This window comes from Macaca mulatta, chromosome 9, assembly GCF_049350105.2.
Source record: "Macaca mulatta isolate MMU2019108-1 chromosome 9, T2T-MMU8v2.0, whole genome shotgun sequence".
NCBI classification, from domain to species: domain Eukaryota; kingdom Metazoa; phylum Chordata; class Mammalia; order Primates; family Cercopithecidae; genus Macaca; species Macaca mulatta.
In genome coordinates, this window is record NC_133414.1 from 60,627,139 (window position 1) to 60,644,880 (window position 17,742).

Here is a 17,742-nt window from a genome sequence, read left to right on the forward strand (position 1 = left end):
ATCATTCTTATGCCTTTGTATCCTCATAACTTAGCTCCCAGTTATGAGTGACAACATACGATTTTGCTTTTCCATTGTTGAGTTACTTCACTTAGAATAATGGTCTCCAGTTCCATCTAAATTGCTGCAAATGCCATTATTTCATTCCTTTTTATGGCTAAGAATTATTCCATGCTCAAGCCTGTAATCCCAGCACTTTGGGAGGCCGAGACGGATGGATCACGAGGTCAGGAGATCGAGACCATCCTGGCTAACACAGTGAAACCCCGTCTCTACTAAAAAATACAAAAAACTAGCCGGGCGCGGTGGCGAGCGCCTGTAGTCCCAGCTACTCGGGAGGCTGAGGCAGGAGAATGGCGTAAACCCAGGAGGCGGAGCTTGCAGTGAGCTGAGATCCGGCCACTGCACTCCAGCCTGGGCGACAGAGCGAGACTCCGCCTCAAAAAAAAATAATAATAATAAATAAAAAATAAATAAAAAAATAAAAAATAAATAGAAGTATTCCATGGTATTTATATACTACATTTTCTTTATTCACTCATTGATTTATGGGAATTTGGGCTGGATCTATATTTTTGCAATAGTGAATTGCGCTGCTATAAACATGTGTGTGCAAGCATCTTTTTCATATAATGACTTACTTTCCTCTGGATAGGTAGACAATAGTGGGATTGCTGAATCAAATGGTAGTTCTACTTTTAGTTCTTTAAGGAATCTCCACACTGTTTTCCATAGCGGTTGTATTAGTTTACATTCCCACCAGCAGTGTAGAAGTGTTTGCTTTTCACCACATCCACACCAACATCTATTTTTAAAAAATTTTTTTTTGTTATGGCCATTCTTGCGAGAGTAAGGCGGTATTGCATTGTGGTTTTGATTTGCATTTCCCTGATCATTAGTGATGTTGAACATTTTTCTATTTGCTTGTTGGCCATTTGTATATCTTCTTTTGAGAATTGTCTGTTTGTGTCCTTAGCCCACTTTTTGATGGGATTGTTTGTTTTGTTCTTGTTGATTTGTTTGAGTTCTTTTTAGATTCTGGATGTTAGTCTTTTGTCAGATGTAAAGATCACAAAGATTTTCTCCCACTCTGTGGGTTGTCTTTTTACTCTGCTGATTGTTTCTCTTGCTATACAGAAGCGTTTTAGTTTCATTAATTCCCATCTATTGATCTTTGTTTTTGTTGCATTTGCTTTTGGGTTTTTGGTCACAAAGTCTTTGTCTAAGCCAATGTCTAGAAGGTTTTTCCAATGTTATCTTCTAGAACTTTTACAGTTTCAGGTCTTAGATTTAAGTCTTTGATCCATCTTGAATTGATTTTTTTTTTTTTTTTTTTTTTTTTGAGAGAGTCTTGCTCTGCCTCTCAGCCTGGAGTGCAGTGGTGCGATCTTGGCTCACTGAAACCTCTGCCTCCTGGGTTCGAGCAATTCTTCTGCCTCAGCCTCCCGAGTAGCTGGGAATACAGACAACCACCACCACGCCTGGCTAATTTTTGTATATTTAGTAGAGATGGGGTTTCACCATGTTAGCAAAGCTGGTCTCGAACTTCCGACCTCAGGTAATCTGCCTGCCTTGGCCTCCCAAAGTGCTGGGATTACAGAAGTGAGCCACCAAGCCCAGCCAAGTTGATTTTTATATAAGGTGAGAGCTGAGGATCCAGTTTCATTCTTCTCTGTGTGGCTTACCAATTATCCCAGCACCATTTGTTGAATAGGGTGTTCTTTCCCTACTTTATGTTTTGTTTGTTTTGTTGAAGATCAATTGACTGTAAGTATTTGGCTTTATTTTTGGATTCTCCATTCTGTTCCATTGGTCTATATGCCTATTTTTATACCAGTACCATGCTAAAAACAAAACACATTTTCTTTATTTGCTCACTGTTCTGCAGTGTGGCCATGGCTTGGTGGGGACAGCTTCTCTCTGCTCCACATGGTATCACTTGGAGAATCCACTTCCAGGACAGCCTCATTCCCAGAGCTGGAAGTCAGTGTGGTTGCTGGCTTGGACCTCAGTTCTCCATTTGGCCTCTCCACATTGCTACATTGGGGTTCCTGCAGCACAATAGTCTCAGGACAGTTCCACTGTTTACAAGGGGGTGCTTTCACTAAAGTCAGGGAAAAGCAGAAGCTGCCAAGTTTTCTCAGGACTTAGACCTAAAATTGGTCCAGAGTCACTTCTGCTACCTTCTGTCAATTAAAGCAGCTCATAGGGCAGCCTAGATTCGAGGGAGGGGGTTACATAAGATGCAAAAACTGGAAGATGTGGTTGGCTGGGGCCCCCGAGCTAACACATTGCCCTGCCTGGTCTCCATCTCCTCCAACCTGTGTTTGGCCCACATCTCTCACCTGGCTTATGCCTTTTGCATCTTTGCTTTCTCTCTGCTCCAGTCTCCCCCTTCCAGTCCCTATCTCACTCTAGCCACCAGGCCAGCCAGTCAGAATCACAGGCTGCATCATATCTCCTAGCCTAAATGCCATGTTGTGACTCCCCCCATCCGAGTAAAGAGGAAGTTCTTAATGGGATACTACTCCACCCATTGGAGGACTGTGTAGTCCATGTGAATTGCTATAAAGGAATACCTGAGACTGGGTCATTTATAAGGAAAAGAGGTTTATTTTGGCTCACAGTTCTGTAGGCTGTACAAGCATAGCACTAACATCTGCTTGGCTTCTGGGGAGGCCTCAGGAAGTTTACCATCGTGGCAGGAGGCAAAGGGGAGCATACGTGTCCAATGGCAAGAAAGCAACAGAGAGAGAGAGAGAGAGAGAAAGGAGGAGTTCTCATACCCTTTTAAACAACCAGCTCTCATGTCATCTGCCCCATGACCCAAACACCTCCCACTAGGCCCACCTTCAACACTGGAGGTCATATTTCAACATGAGATTTGGAAGGACACACGTCTACACCATATCAGAGACCATTCCTGTGCCATCCCCTAAGGTACTGGACCCCTCCTCGCAGCCCAGGTCCCACCTCAAAGCATCCTCCTCCTCAGAGTTTTCTTCACCACCCTCGGCAGACTGGCTTTCTGTCCCCTACAGCTCCCAGGGTAACCTCCTATCCCCCGCCCCACACTGGACTGGCTTTGTGTCAGGCATTCAGCTGTGTTCAATCATCATTTGTACATGAGTGAAGGAAAGAATGATCATTATAGGCTCCCTAAGCTATGCTTGTGGCTAAGATGGTACACTCCCATTTATAATCTTCCCCTGAGCTACCCAAGGCTGAGCTCACACCTGAGATAGTGCTGTGAGGGTGCCTTGGATATTCTGGGGAGGAGCAATCCAGACTCCTGCATTGGAACTACAGAGGACATGTCCTGAGTCTCCTAAGAAAATCCTTGAATGGCCTGGGGCATATCTGGGACCAGGGGCTCAGGCTGCACAGGCTTCAGGATCCCAGTAGCAGCACCCCCTAGAAGCAACTCTACATTCTCACCACCCAACTGTGGGTCTCCCAGAAAAATAGAGTAAAATGGCAGGAGGTAGAGCTCTGGGCAACCTTTATCCCATGGAAACTTTGTCCTCAAAGCTAGCATCCAGCCTCCTCCCAGAGCCCACTGTGCCCACTGGATATCCACCACCTGGCTCTAGCTCTTCTGCCCTGTGCCTGGTGGTGGGCTGGAGGTTGGCCTTCCTGCTGGGAAACATGTCCTAGAGCCTCCCACCTCTGTCCCTTCTTCTGGAGCAAGGCAGCTTGAGCACAGCTAGAGCCTTGCAGCATGTGTGATCTTGATGTTTTGGCTCAATTCTCGTTAGTTTGGGGTCATGATCAATTTGGGTGGCAGAACTATGTTCAGGGAATTTGGTTTTTCAGACAAAGTCTATGCTAAGTGGGTGCTTTGCCAGTTGCAGCCCATGACTTTTGGCCTAACTAGGAAAATACTACCCATTATTCTGTTTATTTAACCATTAAACCATCCATCATCCATCCTTCTATTCACCTATGAAACACATCCATTCAACCATCCCTCCACCCCTCCATCAATCTATTCACCTATCCACACCTCCATCCAACCAACCATCCATCCACCCATCCATCCATCTCTTCACCTATCCACCCCTTCATGCAACCATCCATCTATCCACCCATCCATTCATCTATTCACCTATCCACACCTCCATTCAACCAACCATCCACCCATCCATCCATCTATTCACCTACCTACACCTCCATCCAAATATCAATTTCTCCATCCATCCATCCATCCATCCATCCATCCATCCATCCATCCATCCATTTACCCATCTATCCACCCATCCATCCATCCATGCACCCATCCATTCATCCACCCATCCATCTTGGCTCTGCCACTTACTACCTCATTGGTCTCGGGGAAGTCTCTTCACCTTTCTGAACATTAGTTTCTTCCTTTGTAAATTGAATCTCATGGCATCTGCTTCATGCGGTTGTCCTGTGGTTAACTGAGATAACCTTTGTGAGTTGCCTGGCACATGGTGGGAAACATATACTGCATGTTATTTTCCTTCCCCCTTGAGGAAGAACACACAACTAAAAAACCATAAAAAGATAATGTGTAATTAGGAATTAAAGTGTGTGAAACCAAAGGCAATAAAACAAGAAGCCCTTGCCTTCCTATTTGTCTACTGAACTGCCTTGGGAGTTGATATTTAAAGCCACTTTGAAAAGTCGAGTATCCCAAAATATATTTAAACTGTTCAATAGGGACGTTGACCCTTTATAATAGGCTCATTTGAAACGATCCTGCTTTGCTACTTCCTCTTAGAAAGATAAACAAGCGGCCCACAATGGCCGCTGTGATGTTTTCTTTTAAATCTTGCTTTCCAAATGTAGGACTTGGCCGTTGGACAATCACCCGAGGGGCTCGCTCCCCGCAGATGCTCTCCCTGAATGCAGGGAGCTCTAGCTTGGAATTCCTGGGGCCTCATTAAGCCCGCTGTGACTAAGTGATCTTGCCTGGTGCTAAAACTGTTTAAAATGACTTGGCAGCAACCAGAAGTCAGGTCTCTCTGTTTTTTCTCAGTTACTCTCTCTTTGTAACCCCCGCCTACATGTCATGAAGTGGAAACATCTTTCTTTCCGGATCGAATGCAGGACAACCCTTCTCTCTCCCCAAAGCCTCACCCTGGTCTTTCTGAGGAGTTAAAGGAGAGGGAGGGAGGCAGAAATCTGCCCCGCTGTTGTTAATCTCTCCTTTGAATGAAGACTTAACTCCCGGGAAAACCTCTTCCCTGCTCTAAGTCATTCTTTCCTGCCCCCACATTTATTTAACTCTTCTGTTCCGTGCCTTGGGCAGCCTCTGCTTTCCAGCCTGCCCGTACTGAGATTCTCCTCTGAGACCACCTCTGTTCTCCCCAAATGGAATTGTGGTAGGGAGGGAGGGAGAAAATTCCACTCAAGTCAAGGCCATCAGAGCTGGACCACAGCCCTGCTTCAGGGTCAAGAACAGATCCTAGGAACTGGGGGGTGACAAAGAACCTTACATGAAGAAGCCTACTCTGTGCCAAACACTTAAAAACATAATTATTTCAGTCAAAGTAAATTGATTATTTAGTTACACAATAATACAGGATTATGTTTTCCTTTTACAGAATGAGGCCATTATAAAAAAGCCAAAGTCTCTTGACACCCACTTTACTCCATTCTTGTTCCACCCTCTCCCCAAAGGGAACCACTTCTGTTTTCCTGTTTTCCTCCCATATATTTTTCTAGGCCCAAGGGCCTAGAACAGAACATGGCATAGAGTGAACACTATAGTAATATTTTGTGAGTATGGGTATGTGTTTTACATAAGTGCCATGAATCCATACATCTCACACATTCAGCCATAGCACTCTCCTTTTATATCATATACCATCTTATGAAAATTTCAACGTATTTGATAATTCTTTCATTTGTTTGTTTGTTTTGAGACAGAGTCTCACTCTGTCACCCAGGCTTGAGTGTGGTGGCCCAGTCTCGGCTCACTGCAACCGTCACCTCCTGAGTTCAAGTGATTATCGTGCCTCAGCCTCCTGAGTAGTTGCAATTACAGGTGTGCGCTACCATGCACTGCTAATTTTTGTATTTTTAGAAGAGAAGGGATTTCACCCTGTTGCCCAGGCTGGTCTCAAACTCCTGGGCTCAAGTGATCCACCTACTTTGGCCTCCTAAAGTACTGGGATCCTAAGCAGGAGCCACCAGGCCTGGCCAATAATTCTTTTACTGATGAACATTTTGGTGGTTCCAACTGTTTGCAACCACAAGCAAGGCTGCCGTGAATAACCTTCTATAGACTTTCCTGGGCATGTGGGCACACATTTCCATGTGGTACATATGAAGAAATAAGACAGCTTGCTCCCAGGGCATCAGCATTTTTAGTTTTAATAAAGCAGCTTCCATGTTACCTTCCAAGGTGATTGCACCAAACACACTCTCATGAAAAAGTGCCCAAATCCTCACCAAGACTTGATAATGACGATAGCTCACACTTGCAGAACACTTAGCTACAGGCCACTTGGGTTCTAAGTCCTTGCATATATCAACTCATTTAATTGCCACGACCATCCGGTGAAGCAGTGTCTGTTATCTTCTCTGTTTTATAGGTGGGGAAACTGGGCACAGAAAGAGTTTGAATAACTTAATTCTTAATTTGTGCTAAGTAGCATCTGAACCGCTATCATTTCCCTCACTTTTCAGGTGAGGAAACAGTTTCAGAAGGGAGATGACTTATCCAAAGTCACACAGCTCACAGGTAGCCCGCCAGGTTTGAGGGTAGCCTGGGCAAACACTCCCTCTTCCTACTACTGCACAGTAAAGGTGAGCTGGGAAACTGAGAGCTCAGTGGTCCTGAACACCCCCGACCAAGTCATCCTTGATATGACTGCCCAGAGGATGCTGGCGGGGGAGTCTCCCTTGCACAGCGAGGGCACCCCTTCTTCCGATTCTGCGCGGGGAGGCCAGGCCGGTGTGGCCCCCAACGCCTGCTTGGCTCCCAGGGAAACGGAGGCAGCCCCGGCTCCGCGGCGCCCCCTGGCGGCTCCTGGGCGAGAGCGCGGCCCGGCACCCCGGGAGAGTAACGGGCCGTGGGGAGGGCGCCGGCGAGGGCAGGGAGCGGCGCGGGGCCGCCCCGGCGCGCGGAGATAAAAGCGGGCAGCGGCGCGGCGGGCGCGATCTGCGCGTTCTCGTATTGATTAGCAGGGTCTGCCCGGAGGCCGGGATGCCCGCGGCGCGGGGCCGCGGTGGAGTGTGAGGGCCCGGGAGCCGCGGGCCGGCGGCCCCGCGCACCCTGCGCCCGGCTGGGCACTGCCCGTGGGCCGGACCTCGGCCGCGCCGCCCAGGGGCGCAGGCGGCAGGCGGGGAGAGGAGCCCAGCGGCGGGGCTGCGGGCGGCTGCCATGGGGCTGTGCTGCTGCAAGGACTGGAGAGGACACCTGCGAGCGCCCAAAGGTAACTCTGGCGCGCACGTGCGCCTCGCTCCCTGTGGCCGCCGCCAGAGGCTGCCAGCCCCGCCTCGGGGACTCGCCACCGGGTGTCCAGGGCCGCCCGCACCTGCCTCAGCTTTGGAAACGGCTTAGGTGCGGCTGCTGCTCCGCTGAGTCTCCTAACTTTGGAAGGGGAGCCTCCTCCTGACTCGGGGCGCGGAGGCGCATCCCGGGGCTCCTCGGTCCCCATCTGGGAGTGGGGGTGGGGTCCGGCCCCTGCGCGGGAGTGGGTAAAGCCGAGGGGAGGGTCCGCCCTTCAGGGCCCGGGGCTGGCCGCGGCGCCGGCTGCAGGTCCGCCAAGTCCACGGCCTGGGCGGAGGAACCCCCGGCGCCCAGACCCGCCTGCAGGTCTCTGCACTGCGAGCCCGGTCCGCGCCCTGCGCCGCCCCTGCGGCTTAACCGCCGGGAGAGGAACCATTCATTCTCGCCCGCCTCTGTCACAAACTTGGACGGTGGGGCCCTGACTCAGAGTTTTCCAAAAGTCGCGGCGGAACCTGCGAGCAGAGCTGCTTGAGGAATGCAGCAGTCTTGGAGAGGGCCCAAAGCCCAGAAACACGCTTAGGACGTTGGCGGCCGCCGGAGGTCCGGCCTCCCGGGGGCTCTGGGGCCCAGCCGACTTAACCCTTGACTGACTGAAATGATCCCTGTTGATCGTTGGGGACATAGTGGTGCATGCCTTTCCTGCAGCGCTCCCTAAACTCACTTGACCCTAACACTCACCTGCCGCGCTTATTAAGCATGCAGATTCCCAGGCCCCACCCTGGCCTGCTGGATAGGCTCTGGGGAAGGCCTTGGGAAACTGTGTGTTTAAGGAGTTCCCCAAGTGACTCCTACGGCCAGGTGAGTCTGGGAAGCCTTGCCTGTAAACTATATAGGGTAAGGCAGGCTCTGCTAGAATGAGCACCAGGTCTTCCTTCCTCCGATAAGTGTATTCTGCATCCAGATACAGAAAAGGTCAGACAGCTTTCGACCTTGTCCGGGTGAGAATGTACAGGCTGGTTTCACAAAGGGTTTGAAGTAGCTTATAACATGTATAATACTTAACTATTTAAAAACCTAAACAGGACCTTACATTTACACAGGAAGTAGACAGGTCAAGGGAAAATGGAGCCCAGGTAATCTGGCCATGAGGTAGGATCTGTGGTTGAGCCTCTTTGCAACCAAAACCAAGTGAAAAATATGAGTGCTGTAGTTGCAAGGTTCTCATTGTCCCAAAGCAACAGTTTTCTCGACTTCTGATTGTAGAAAGAATGAAAAAGAATTTTGCACATGAGGCTTCATTCTTGGAAGCAGGGGCCAAGAGCCCTGTGTGTGGTGTCTTCACTATGACAATAGCTAGGGCTGCAGTAGGATTCAGAGGGCAATGTCTTGCTGCATGCTCCCCGAGGGCAGGTCAGAGCCCAGGATTTCACCCCCGCCAGGGCCTGGACAAGCAGCTTTAGTCTCTCCTGACCCCTCCTCAGTAAACATGGCAAAGGGTGTCCCAAAAGCAAGGGTGGGTTTACAAAGTCTTGGTTAGGGAGGACATAGACTCATTAAGCAGCCCCAGAAGCCAGGGGCACCTCCTCTTTCTTAGGTCTGTCCTCTGGAGCTGTGGACCCCCAAGGCCAGCTGCTGGCTTCACCAATCCAGATAAGGAACAAGCCTGGTCCAGGAGTGTTCCCCAGCTTGGCCCTACCCTCCCACCCACCCGAGAGACGGCTGGCCACAGCAGCCTGGGAGTAGGCACTGAGTCTGAAGTGCCTACAAGGTTCTGCAGCCCATGGAAGTTAGCCAAACTGGCCAAGTGTGTGGGGAGCACTGTGGTGCCAGAGTGGATGACCAGCCACTGCCTGGTAGGGAGGAGAGAACCCATGCAATTGTTGGAGAGTCTGTGGTTCAAGGAAGACAGATGTTTGATCTCTTAGTGTACAAAATCTCCAAGGGTTTAAATGCTGCAGGCTCACTTAACAAATTTGAACCCTTGTGGCCAGGCTGGCTGGGTGGTGGACAGTCTGAACCATTGTTCACAATTAGTTCTGCAATAAACATGGGAGGGGTTATTTGGTCAAATAATCTTAGACATCAGGAATTATGAAAGTTTGGAGGATTTTTCACAGCAAACAGAGCCTTTGCCACACTGGCACAGTTGTGCCCGCTAAGTCAGGTGGATTGTAGGTATGGCCTCCACACCTTTGCCCGAGGAACCTTCTTTTCATAGAACATTTCACGGCACCCGTATGTGTGGACACACTTTGAGAAACGCTGCTTTGGACATTAAACTGTTCAGTTGTAATAGCAGTAACACAGTATGTCTGTGTATGTATCCGTGTGTGTTTAGCTCTTGCCACCCACCTAAGGAGCTATCTGACTCTCTAGCCTAGAGATGTGTATGTACATTTAGAGAGTCCATTAATCATTGATATCATTTCAATTAAAGCAACAGCTAAGACAATTGTTCTTATTGATTTCATTCTTGGATGTTTCTGAATCAAACTCTTACAACAGAACATTTTTGCATGTTTGTCCCTGTGTAAAAATCTACTTGATAAAGTAGAAAAGCTCAAATATTCTATAATCTCATGAAGAGAGCAGCAAAAATATATCAAGAGCCAGAGCCACATTAGTAGGTGTCATTATCGTGCGTTTAAAACCCAAATCCAGAAGCTCCTTGATCTCCTGCTGGCTGCAAAGCTGCAGGTGGGCACAGTGGGTCTGGGGAGGGATTGTTGCGTGCCTTTTTCGGGGGGAAAGGGTATGATATGCTGTGGCGTTAATCCCACTTAATATCATATGCAAGACAGGTTGTCACACATAGAGAACTCCTGGGTTCCAGGTGCTCCCAAAAAGCTGAAAGGTCAGTGAGCAGGATCTGATTTGTAGAGGATGAGCCTCCCCTAAAAGCAGAGGGCTCATGTACTTGTCTGAACTCTGAGGGTATTGTTTCTGGGGCATGTTTCCAGATGCATCTGTATTTAGAGCTCTGTGATGGGTCTGTCTGGTGGCAAATTTCATTTTCTTCAGCTTTGCATTGTTACCCAAGGTGGAGATTTGGAGGAAGAAGGTGGTACTGGAGCACAACATGGAATCAGCTTTTGTTCCAGGGTGGTGAGGGGCAGGAGCGGACTGGTAGGCCCTTAGATCCTGACATGCGCTCATTCTCTGCCACCGCTTCATCTCCAGCTGCCTCTGGAGCTCTTCGCCCCTCATCCTTCGCGCTGCTCTCAGCAGTAGCAGCTGTCCCTTGCCTTCTGGGGTTTTGCCCATGACGAGGTCCTGTGCTCTTCCCGACATCCTCACCCTCCCTCCCATCAACTCCTGTCAGCCCATAAACCTGTCTGAGTTGGTCATCCAAAAATTCAAAAATGAAACCAACAAGGCCAATTACTTGTCCCCCTCTATGCTCCATAAGCCCTGCCTATTGTTCCTCCCCTCCATTCCCAGCACCAGGGAACAGCGTGCCCAGCCCTGACTCCCCTTTGTCCTCCTTCCCACTCATCCTGGCCCCGCTGTCAGGCTCTGCCTTGAATGAGGTCATCTGCACTGGACCAGGTGACCAGTCCTGACGCTCTGAGCACCTCTGAGCCTACTCCCCCTTAGGCCCCTCCTGGGCTGCTGAGGGCTGCCTGAGGACTGTGGCTCCCCGAATGATGCAGCGGAACAGCAGAACTAGGGCTGAAGGCAGCCCTGCCCTGCCGGCTTTTGGCTGTCAATTTGTTCACCTTCTGAGCTGTCTCCCTCGAGGCCCTGATGACTGTGCTTGCCTCTAAACAAATGTCCCCGAAATTCCCCCTCCATGCTTTGCAGAGCCTGTCTGTGGCCTGCAGATCCAGAGCCCCTCATCAGACTCCAGTGCGGTCCTGCACTCCCACTGCCGCTTCTCCTGCTTTCCTGGCTCTGGACCCTGCCCTCTTCATTTCTCACAACCAAAGGCTGCTGGCTCCTGTGCTCCTGCCTTCAAGGCCACCGCAGCACCTGTGCATTCCTTCGTCGACTTATCACCTTGATGGCACTGCTTCTGGCTGGCCATCCTGTGTTCACCCTTGCCCCTTCTAGTCCACTGCCCAAGCCGGCATCTATCCACAGCTCTGGTGACACTATGGTCCTCCTCAAACCCCACTTTGGCCCCACACTGGCTGCAGAAAAGGCTCAGCTTCCCAGCCTTGGTGGCACTGTGTTCCCCCTTCCCCCTCCCAGGCTCCCGGACCACGCAGCCTGGATCTCTCTGGTCTCCACACCACACCACTTCCTCTCAAGATGCCATCAAATGGGCCTGTGGGCAGCCGAGCTTGGGCAGGTGGCCTCTGCCACCTCTGAGCCCCAGACATCAGGTCCAGTTCATTTCATTCCCTTTGGTGCGGTGAGCCTGGGTCTGCTGCTTGTGATCACCTTGTCACCTTTGTGGCCTGGCACCACACTGGCACAGAATCTGTACTTGTGAACACTAGCAAGAGCAGAGTATGGGCAGAGACAGGAAGCCATCGAGCTCACCTGCTGGCTCGACCCAGCCTATTGTTGGGTCACCCAACACCCAGCAGATCCTGGTGGCAGTTCACTGTGTTTATCACTGCATTGTAATAGATGAGCTCTGGGCATGGGTTCCCGCAGGCCCTGTGGCCCTTTGCTAGTGAACAAAGTATAGGCTCTGCCAGGCATGGGCTCACTGGGGTGCTCAGTAGCCAGGGTACAGAGGCCAGTGGGCCTGGGCAGGAATGCTGCTGCTGGTCTGGTGCAAGATGAGTGGACAGAGTGCCCTGCTCTGTCTTGGAGGAAGAGGGCAGGAGGCATGGCTGTCACTGACTGGGTGATAGGACTGGTTTTGCTGTTCCGCTGCAGCATTCAGGGAACCACAGTCCTCAGGCCAGCACAGTGGCTGCCTCCTGCTCTCCCATTCTGTCTCTGCTCCTGTCCCCAGGGGCCTGCACATTCTGATGTTCCTTGCTTGCTTGCTCGGCCCTCTGGCTGGCAAACTCATCAGAATCTTCAGTCATTTTCCTGGCTCAGGCCTCTGGCCCCTGGACACCTCCGTTGGATGTCTCCTGGGCTACAGATTGGCCAAAGCTAATCGGGCTAAAACTGAACTCTCAATTTCTTCCTCCTCCAATTTGCCATCCCCACGTCCTGCCAGTTCTATTTCCAAAGTGCACTTGAATCTTTCTGCTGTCTCTATGCTGTGCCAGCACCTGCGGCCCCATCTGCTGCAGTGGCCTCTCCCACGTGGACCCTCCCCAACTCCAGTCCCTTCTCCAGTAGCCAGTGTGGCTGTGCAGGTCACCTGCGGGGTCTCACTGCTCCCTACTTATGCATGCTCAGTGGTTCCAGCAGCAGTGACAGTTGATTCTCAGTGCCATTCACTGCCGGCCTTGTGGTCTCCAGCTCCCCACATCCCCATCCTCCTCTCACACGTGGCCTGCTTTTGCTTTCCTCATTTCTCGCTGCCTGAAGTCACCTTGCTCCTTGTTTGTCTGGGCCTAAGTGTCACTATTTCCTGAGAGGCCTTTTCTGACCCCTGTTATTTGCTCACTTGCCATTGTGTATTTTTCCTTTAAAACACTTACCATAATGTGTAAATATACATGTGTCATTACTTTGCACAATCTGTTCCCTCACTAAGTGAGTCAGAAGCTCCCTGAAGGCCAGGGCAGACTCTGTCTTATGCTTGCTGCTGGGAAGGCTGCAGGGGCCAGGCGAAGTGGCAGCCCTCATGTCTGACTTGATTTTGAAGGCACTGGTGGGCTGACATGGACAGATGTGAGGCCTGGAACCACATGCTGGGATGTGGTCGAGCCTTGCCATCCTGCAGGCCATGCTCAGGAGACTGAGCCTCGAGGCTTCTGGCCCCACTCCATTTCTCAGAAGGGCCGCTCTTTGTGACTTCTTCTCCACTCGGTGTCCTGCACAGCAGCCCTGGGGGTTTTTCAGAAAGGGAACCAGCATCCAGCAGAGAAATTTGGTTTCATTTCCTAGCCAGGCCTCCCCTTCACCCCTCTGAGCCTCTGCCCTCCCACCTGTAATGGGGACAGGCATGCAGGCCTCAAGACTGTCAGAAAGCCCAGCAGTCGTCCCAGCTCCCTGCCACTCAGAACCTCAGTTTCTTTAGTTTCTTTATCTGGAAAGAGGGAAACAGGCGTGACTCGATGATCTCTAGGTCCCTAGTGGCTTGAACCTTGATGTTTCCCCAAGGAAACCCAGAACTGCTGTTTGCACCTAGCAACAGGACACGAGAAGTCCTGGCGCCCCCTCCTACCTGCTTGGAGATGAGTCCTGTGGCCTTTCAGCTGGAGGATGGGGGCTCAACAGGGTCAACGCTGCTGGGCTCCAGGGTTAGGGGGTTGGCTCTTATGGCTCCAGAGACGAACCAATCCTGGGGAAGCCCTAAATCCCTGACCTCGGCCCTTAGGGCAGCAAGCCTCCCGGAGAGCTTCAGAGGCCTGAACTCCTGAAGGGAGGAGGAAGAACAGGCTTGGAGGTGTGTTTTCTCATCTTGTTACTCTGTGGTCCTTGTACCTGTAGGGGACCCTCCTTCAGGAATCCTGGAACCAAAATGGGGAATATCTCAATGAAATGAACCCCTAAAATATCTCTGCCTATCGCCCACCCCCAGCCAGCTATGTAGGTAATGCTCATCCTGCCTAAGTTGTCTTTTGCTGGCTCTTCTCCTAAACATCCTATCACTGGACTCTTTTAAATAGCTGTATTGAGGTGTATTTTGTGTATTATAGAAATTAGTTCAATTGAATTGAATTTGAATTTATACAATTCAGCAGTTTTTAATATAGTCACAGAGTTCTGTAACTATCACCAAAGTCTAATTTTAGAACATTGTCATCACCCCGGAAAGAAACCCCATGCCCATTAGTAGTCACGTCTCATTCCAGAGACAACCCTCTCCGTATTCCCTTGTCCCCAGCCCTGCAGCCTAGACAACCATGAAACTATTTTCATATAATAAATATGTTGTATTTTTGTGATTAACTTCTTTCACTTAGCATGATGTTTTTAAGGTTCATATATGTATGGCTACTTCATTCCTTTTTAAGACTAATATTCCATAGTATGAATATACCGCATTTTGTTTATCCATTCATCAGTAGATTTGGATTGTATTTTGCTAGTTTTTCTTGAGGATTTTTGTACTGTATTTATAAGAGATATTGGTCTGTAGTCTTGTATCTGTATTTATAAAAGACATCGGTCTGTATTTATAAGACATATTGGTCTGTGGTCTTGGTTTTTGATATCAGAGGACTACTGGCTGCATAGGAGGAATTGAGAACTGTTCCCTCTCTTCTGTTTCTTGAAAGAGTTTGTGAACATTTGGTATTAATTCTTAAAATGTTCAGTAATACAGATTTTAAATTTCTTTTTCAGTTGGTTTTGGTAGTTTGTGCCTTTCTAGGAATTTGTCTCCTTTATCTAAGTCATCTAATTTGTTGGCAAACAGTTATGGGTTTTGTTTATTTATTTATTCATTTCTGAGACAGGGTCTTGCTCTGTCACCCAGGCTGGAGTCCAGTGGTACGATCATGGCTTACTGTAGCTTCGAACCTCTGGGCTCCAGCAATCCTCCTGCCTCAGCCTCCCAAGTAGGTGGGAGTTAAGCACATACCACCACACCTGGCTAATTTTTAATTAAAAAAAGTTTAGAGATGGGATCTCACTGTGTTGCCCAAGCTGGTCTCAAACTTCTAACCTCAAGCAATCCTCCTGTCTTGGCCTCCCAAAGTGCTTGGATTACAGGTGTGAGCCATGGTACCTGGCCACAAACTCTTTTTCATATTATCCCTTACAATCTTTTTTATTCTGTAAGTTTGGTAGTGATGTTCCCTATGTCATTCCTGATCTTAATAATTTTCTTTTTTTCTTGGTCAGTCTAGCTAAAGTTTGTCAAACTTGGTAATTTTTTCAAAGAACCAACTTTTGTTTTTATTGATTTTTAAATTTTTCCTATTTTTCTAGTTTTTTTGTTCTGTTTTTTGAGTTAAGGTCTTGCTCTGTCACGGAGGCTGGAATGCAGTGGCATAGCTAACTGCTAACTGCAGTTAGCAATCATAGCTAACTGCTGCATCTAACTCCTGGGCTCAAGCGATCCTCCTGCTTCAGCCTCTTGAATAGTTGGGACTACACGTCCCAACTCACCCTAAGTACCCAAAGATGCTAGCACAGATGCCACTGTAATCAGCTTCTTTGAGTATTTAGAAGGGAGTTGTTCAGTTTCCACATATTTGTGAATTTCTCAAATGTCCTTTTTCATTGATTTCTAATTTCATTCCTTGGTAGTCAGTGAATAGACTTTCAAACTTTGTTTTGGTTAATCCTTAAAAATTTTTAAGGCTTACTTTATGATTCATAAATGGTCTATCCTCAAATGTGTTCTGTGTGCATTTGAGAAGAATGTGCATGCTGCTGTTATAAGGTGGAGCATTCTACAGTTGTATGTTAGGTCTGCTTGATTCCTTATGTTGTTCAAGTCTTCTGTTTCCTTGTTGATGTTCTGCCTAGTTTTATTTTTGAAAGTAGGATATCGAAGTCTCCAACAATTATTAAAATCTCCTCAGTTCTGTTTATTTTTTCATGTGAATTATGGGGTTCTGTTTATAGGGTCATATATGTATTATCTTCTTTCTGCAACTACTCTTTTGTCATTATAAAATATTCTTCCTCTTTGTGTCCAGTAACATTTTTGTTTTAAAGTCAATTTTGACTGATATTTGTATACCAACTCTAGATCTCTTTTGGGTATTGTTTTTATGGTATATCTTTTCTCGTCATTTTACTTTCAACCTACTTGTGTTTTTAAATGTAATATGTCTCTTATAAGCAGTAATGGTTTGATTATTTTAAAAATTTATTGGCCAATCTTTGCCTTTTTGTTGGAGTATTTGTTCCATTTATATTTAATGTAAGTACTGATAATACAGATTTATGTTAGCCACTTTGGAATTTGTTTTCTATACATGTTATATCTTTTTTGTTCTATTTTTCCATTACTGATTTCTTTTTGTGTTAAATAGAAATTTTCCAGCATGCCAATATAATTTCCTTATTGTTTCTTCACAGTATTTTTTTTAGTTATTTTCTTAGTGGTTATTCTGGGGATTACAATGAGCCTCTTAATTTAAAAAAATATAGTTCAGATTAATACTTTATTGGTTTACAGAAACTTTGCTCCAATATAACTTTGTGCTCCCTGCTGCCTGACTCATTTGTGCCATTATTGTCATACTAATTACATCTTTATGAATTATTGGAGTTTTGTAAGTATTGTTTTATGCAGTTGTCTTTTAAATAGAAGAACTATAAAAATACATTTATTTTGTCTTTTATGTTTAATCATATATGTGCTCTTCATTTCTTAATGAGGATTTCAATGAACATCTAACGTCCCTTTTATTTTTCCTGAAGGGCTTCCTTTAGGATTTCTTGTAGGTCTGATCAGCTAGGACAAAGTAATGAATATTCTTGGTTTTTAGTTCTCTGAGAATGTCTTCTCCATTTATGAATAATGGTTTTGCTGGATGTAGAATTCTTAGTTGACTGGCATTTTTTTCTCTTTCAGTATTTTGAAAATGTTGTTCTATTGCCTTCTGGTTTCCATGGTTTCTGATGAGAAGTCGGCTGTTAGTTTTATTGAGAATCTCTTGTATTTTCTCTTGCTTTTTTCAAGATTCTTTGTCTTTGGACAGTTTGACTATGATATGTCTAGGTGTAAATCTCTTTTTTCCAACAAATTTGGGAAGTTTTAACCATCATTCCTTTACATATTCTTTCTACCCTTTTTTCTCTCCCATCTCCTTCTAGGACTCTCATTTTGTGTATTTTGGTACATTTTATGGTGTCCCATCAATCTCTGAGGTTCTGTTCATTTTTCTTCATTATTTTTTAGTTTCTGCACCTCAGACTGGCTATTTTCAATTAATCTATCTTCAAGTTCACAGATTTTTTTTCTTCTATAAGCTCAAATCTGCTGTTGAAGCCCAAATAGTGATTTATGTATTTCAGTTATTGTACTTTTAAACTCCAGAATTTATATTTGTTTCTTTTATAATTTTTATTTCTTTATTGACATTCTGTAATTGGTGGGACATCATTGTCACACTATGTTTTATTATTTAGATATACTTTCCTTTAGTTCTTTGAACATATTTACAGTAGCTGATTTGAAGACTTTATCTAGTAAGTATAACATCTAGGTCAAGGACAGTTTCTATGGACTGTTATTTTGTGTGGGTATGAGCCATACTTACCTATTTTTCCTGGGTATCTTATAATCTTTTGTTGAAACCTGAACAATGTAAATAATATAATGTAGCAACTCT

At 47.1% G+C, this 17,742-nt stretch overlaps 1 protein-coding gene across 4 annotated transcripts in view; it reads left to right on the plus strand.

Moving 5' to 3' along the window:
• ARHGAP22 (Rho GTPase activating protein 22) overlaps positions 1–17,742 on the plus strand; it is a 158,775-nt gene that overhangs the window by 71,867 nt on the left and 69,166 nt on the right. The window contains exon 1 of one of the 4 annotated variants that reach the window (XM_028826342.2): positions 7,133–7,409. The exons of the other annotated variants lie outside the window; for them this stretch is intronic. Coding sequence (XP_028682175.1) covers positions 7,358–7,409 — 52 coding nt within the window. The 5' untranslated portion in view covers positions 7,133–7,357. Of the gene's footprint in view, positions 1–7,132; positions 7,410–17,742 lie in introns of those variants that run through there. 4 annotated transcript variants of the gene reach the window in all.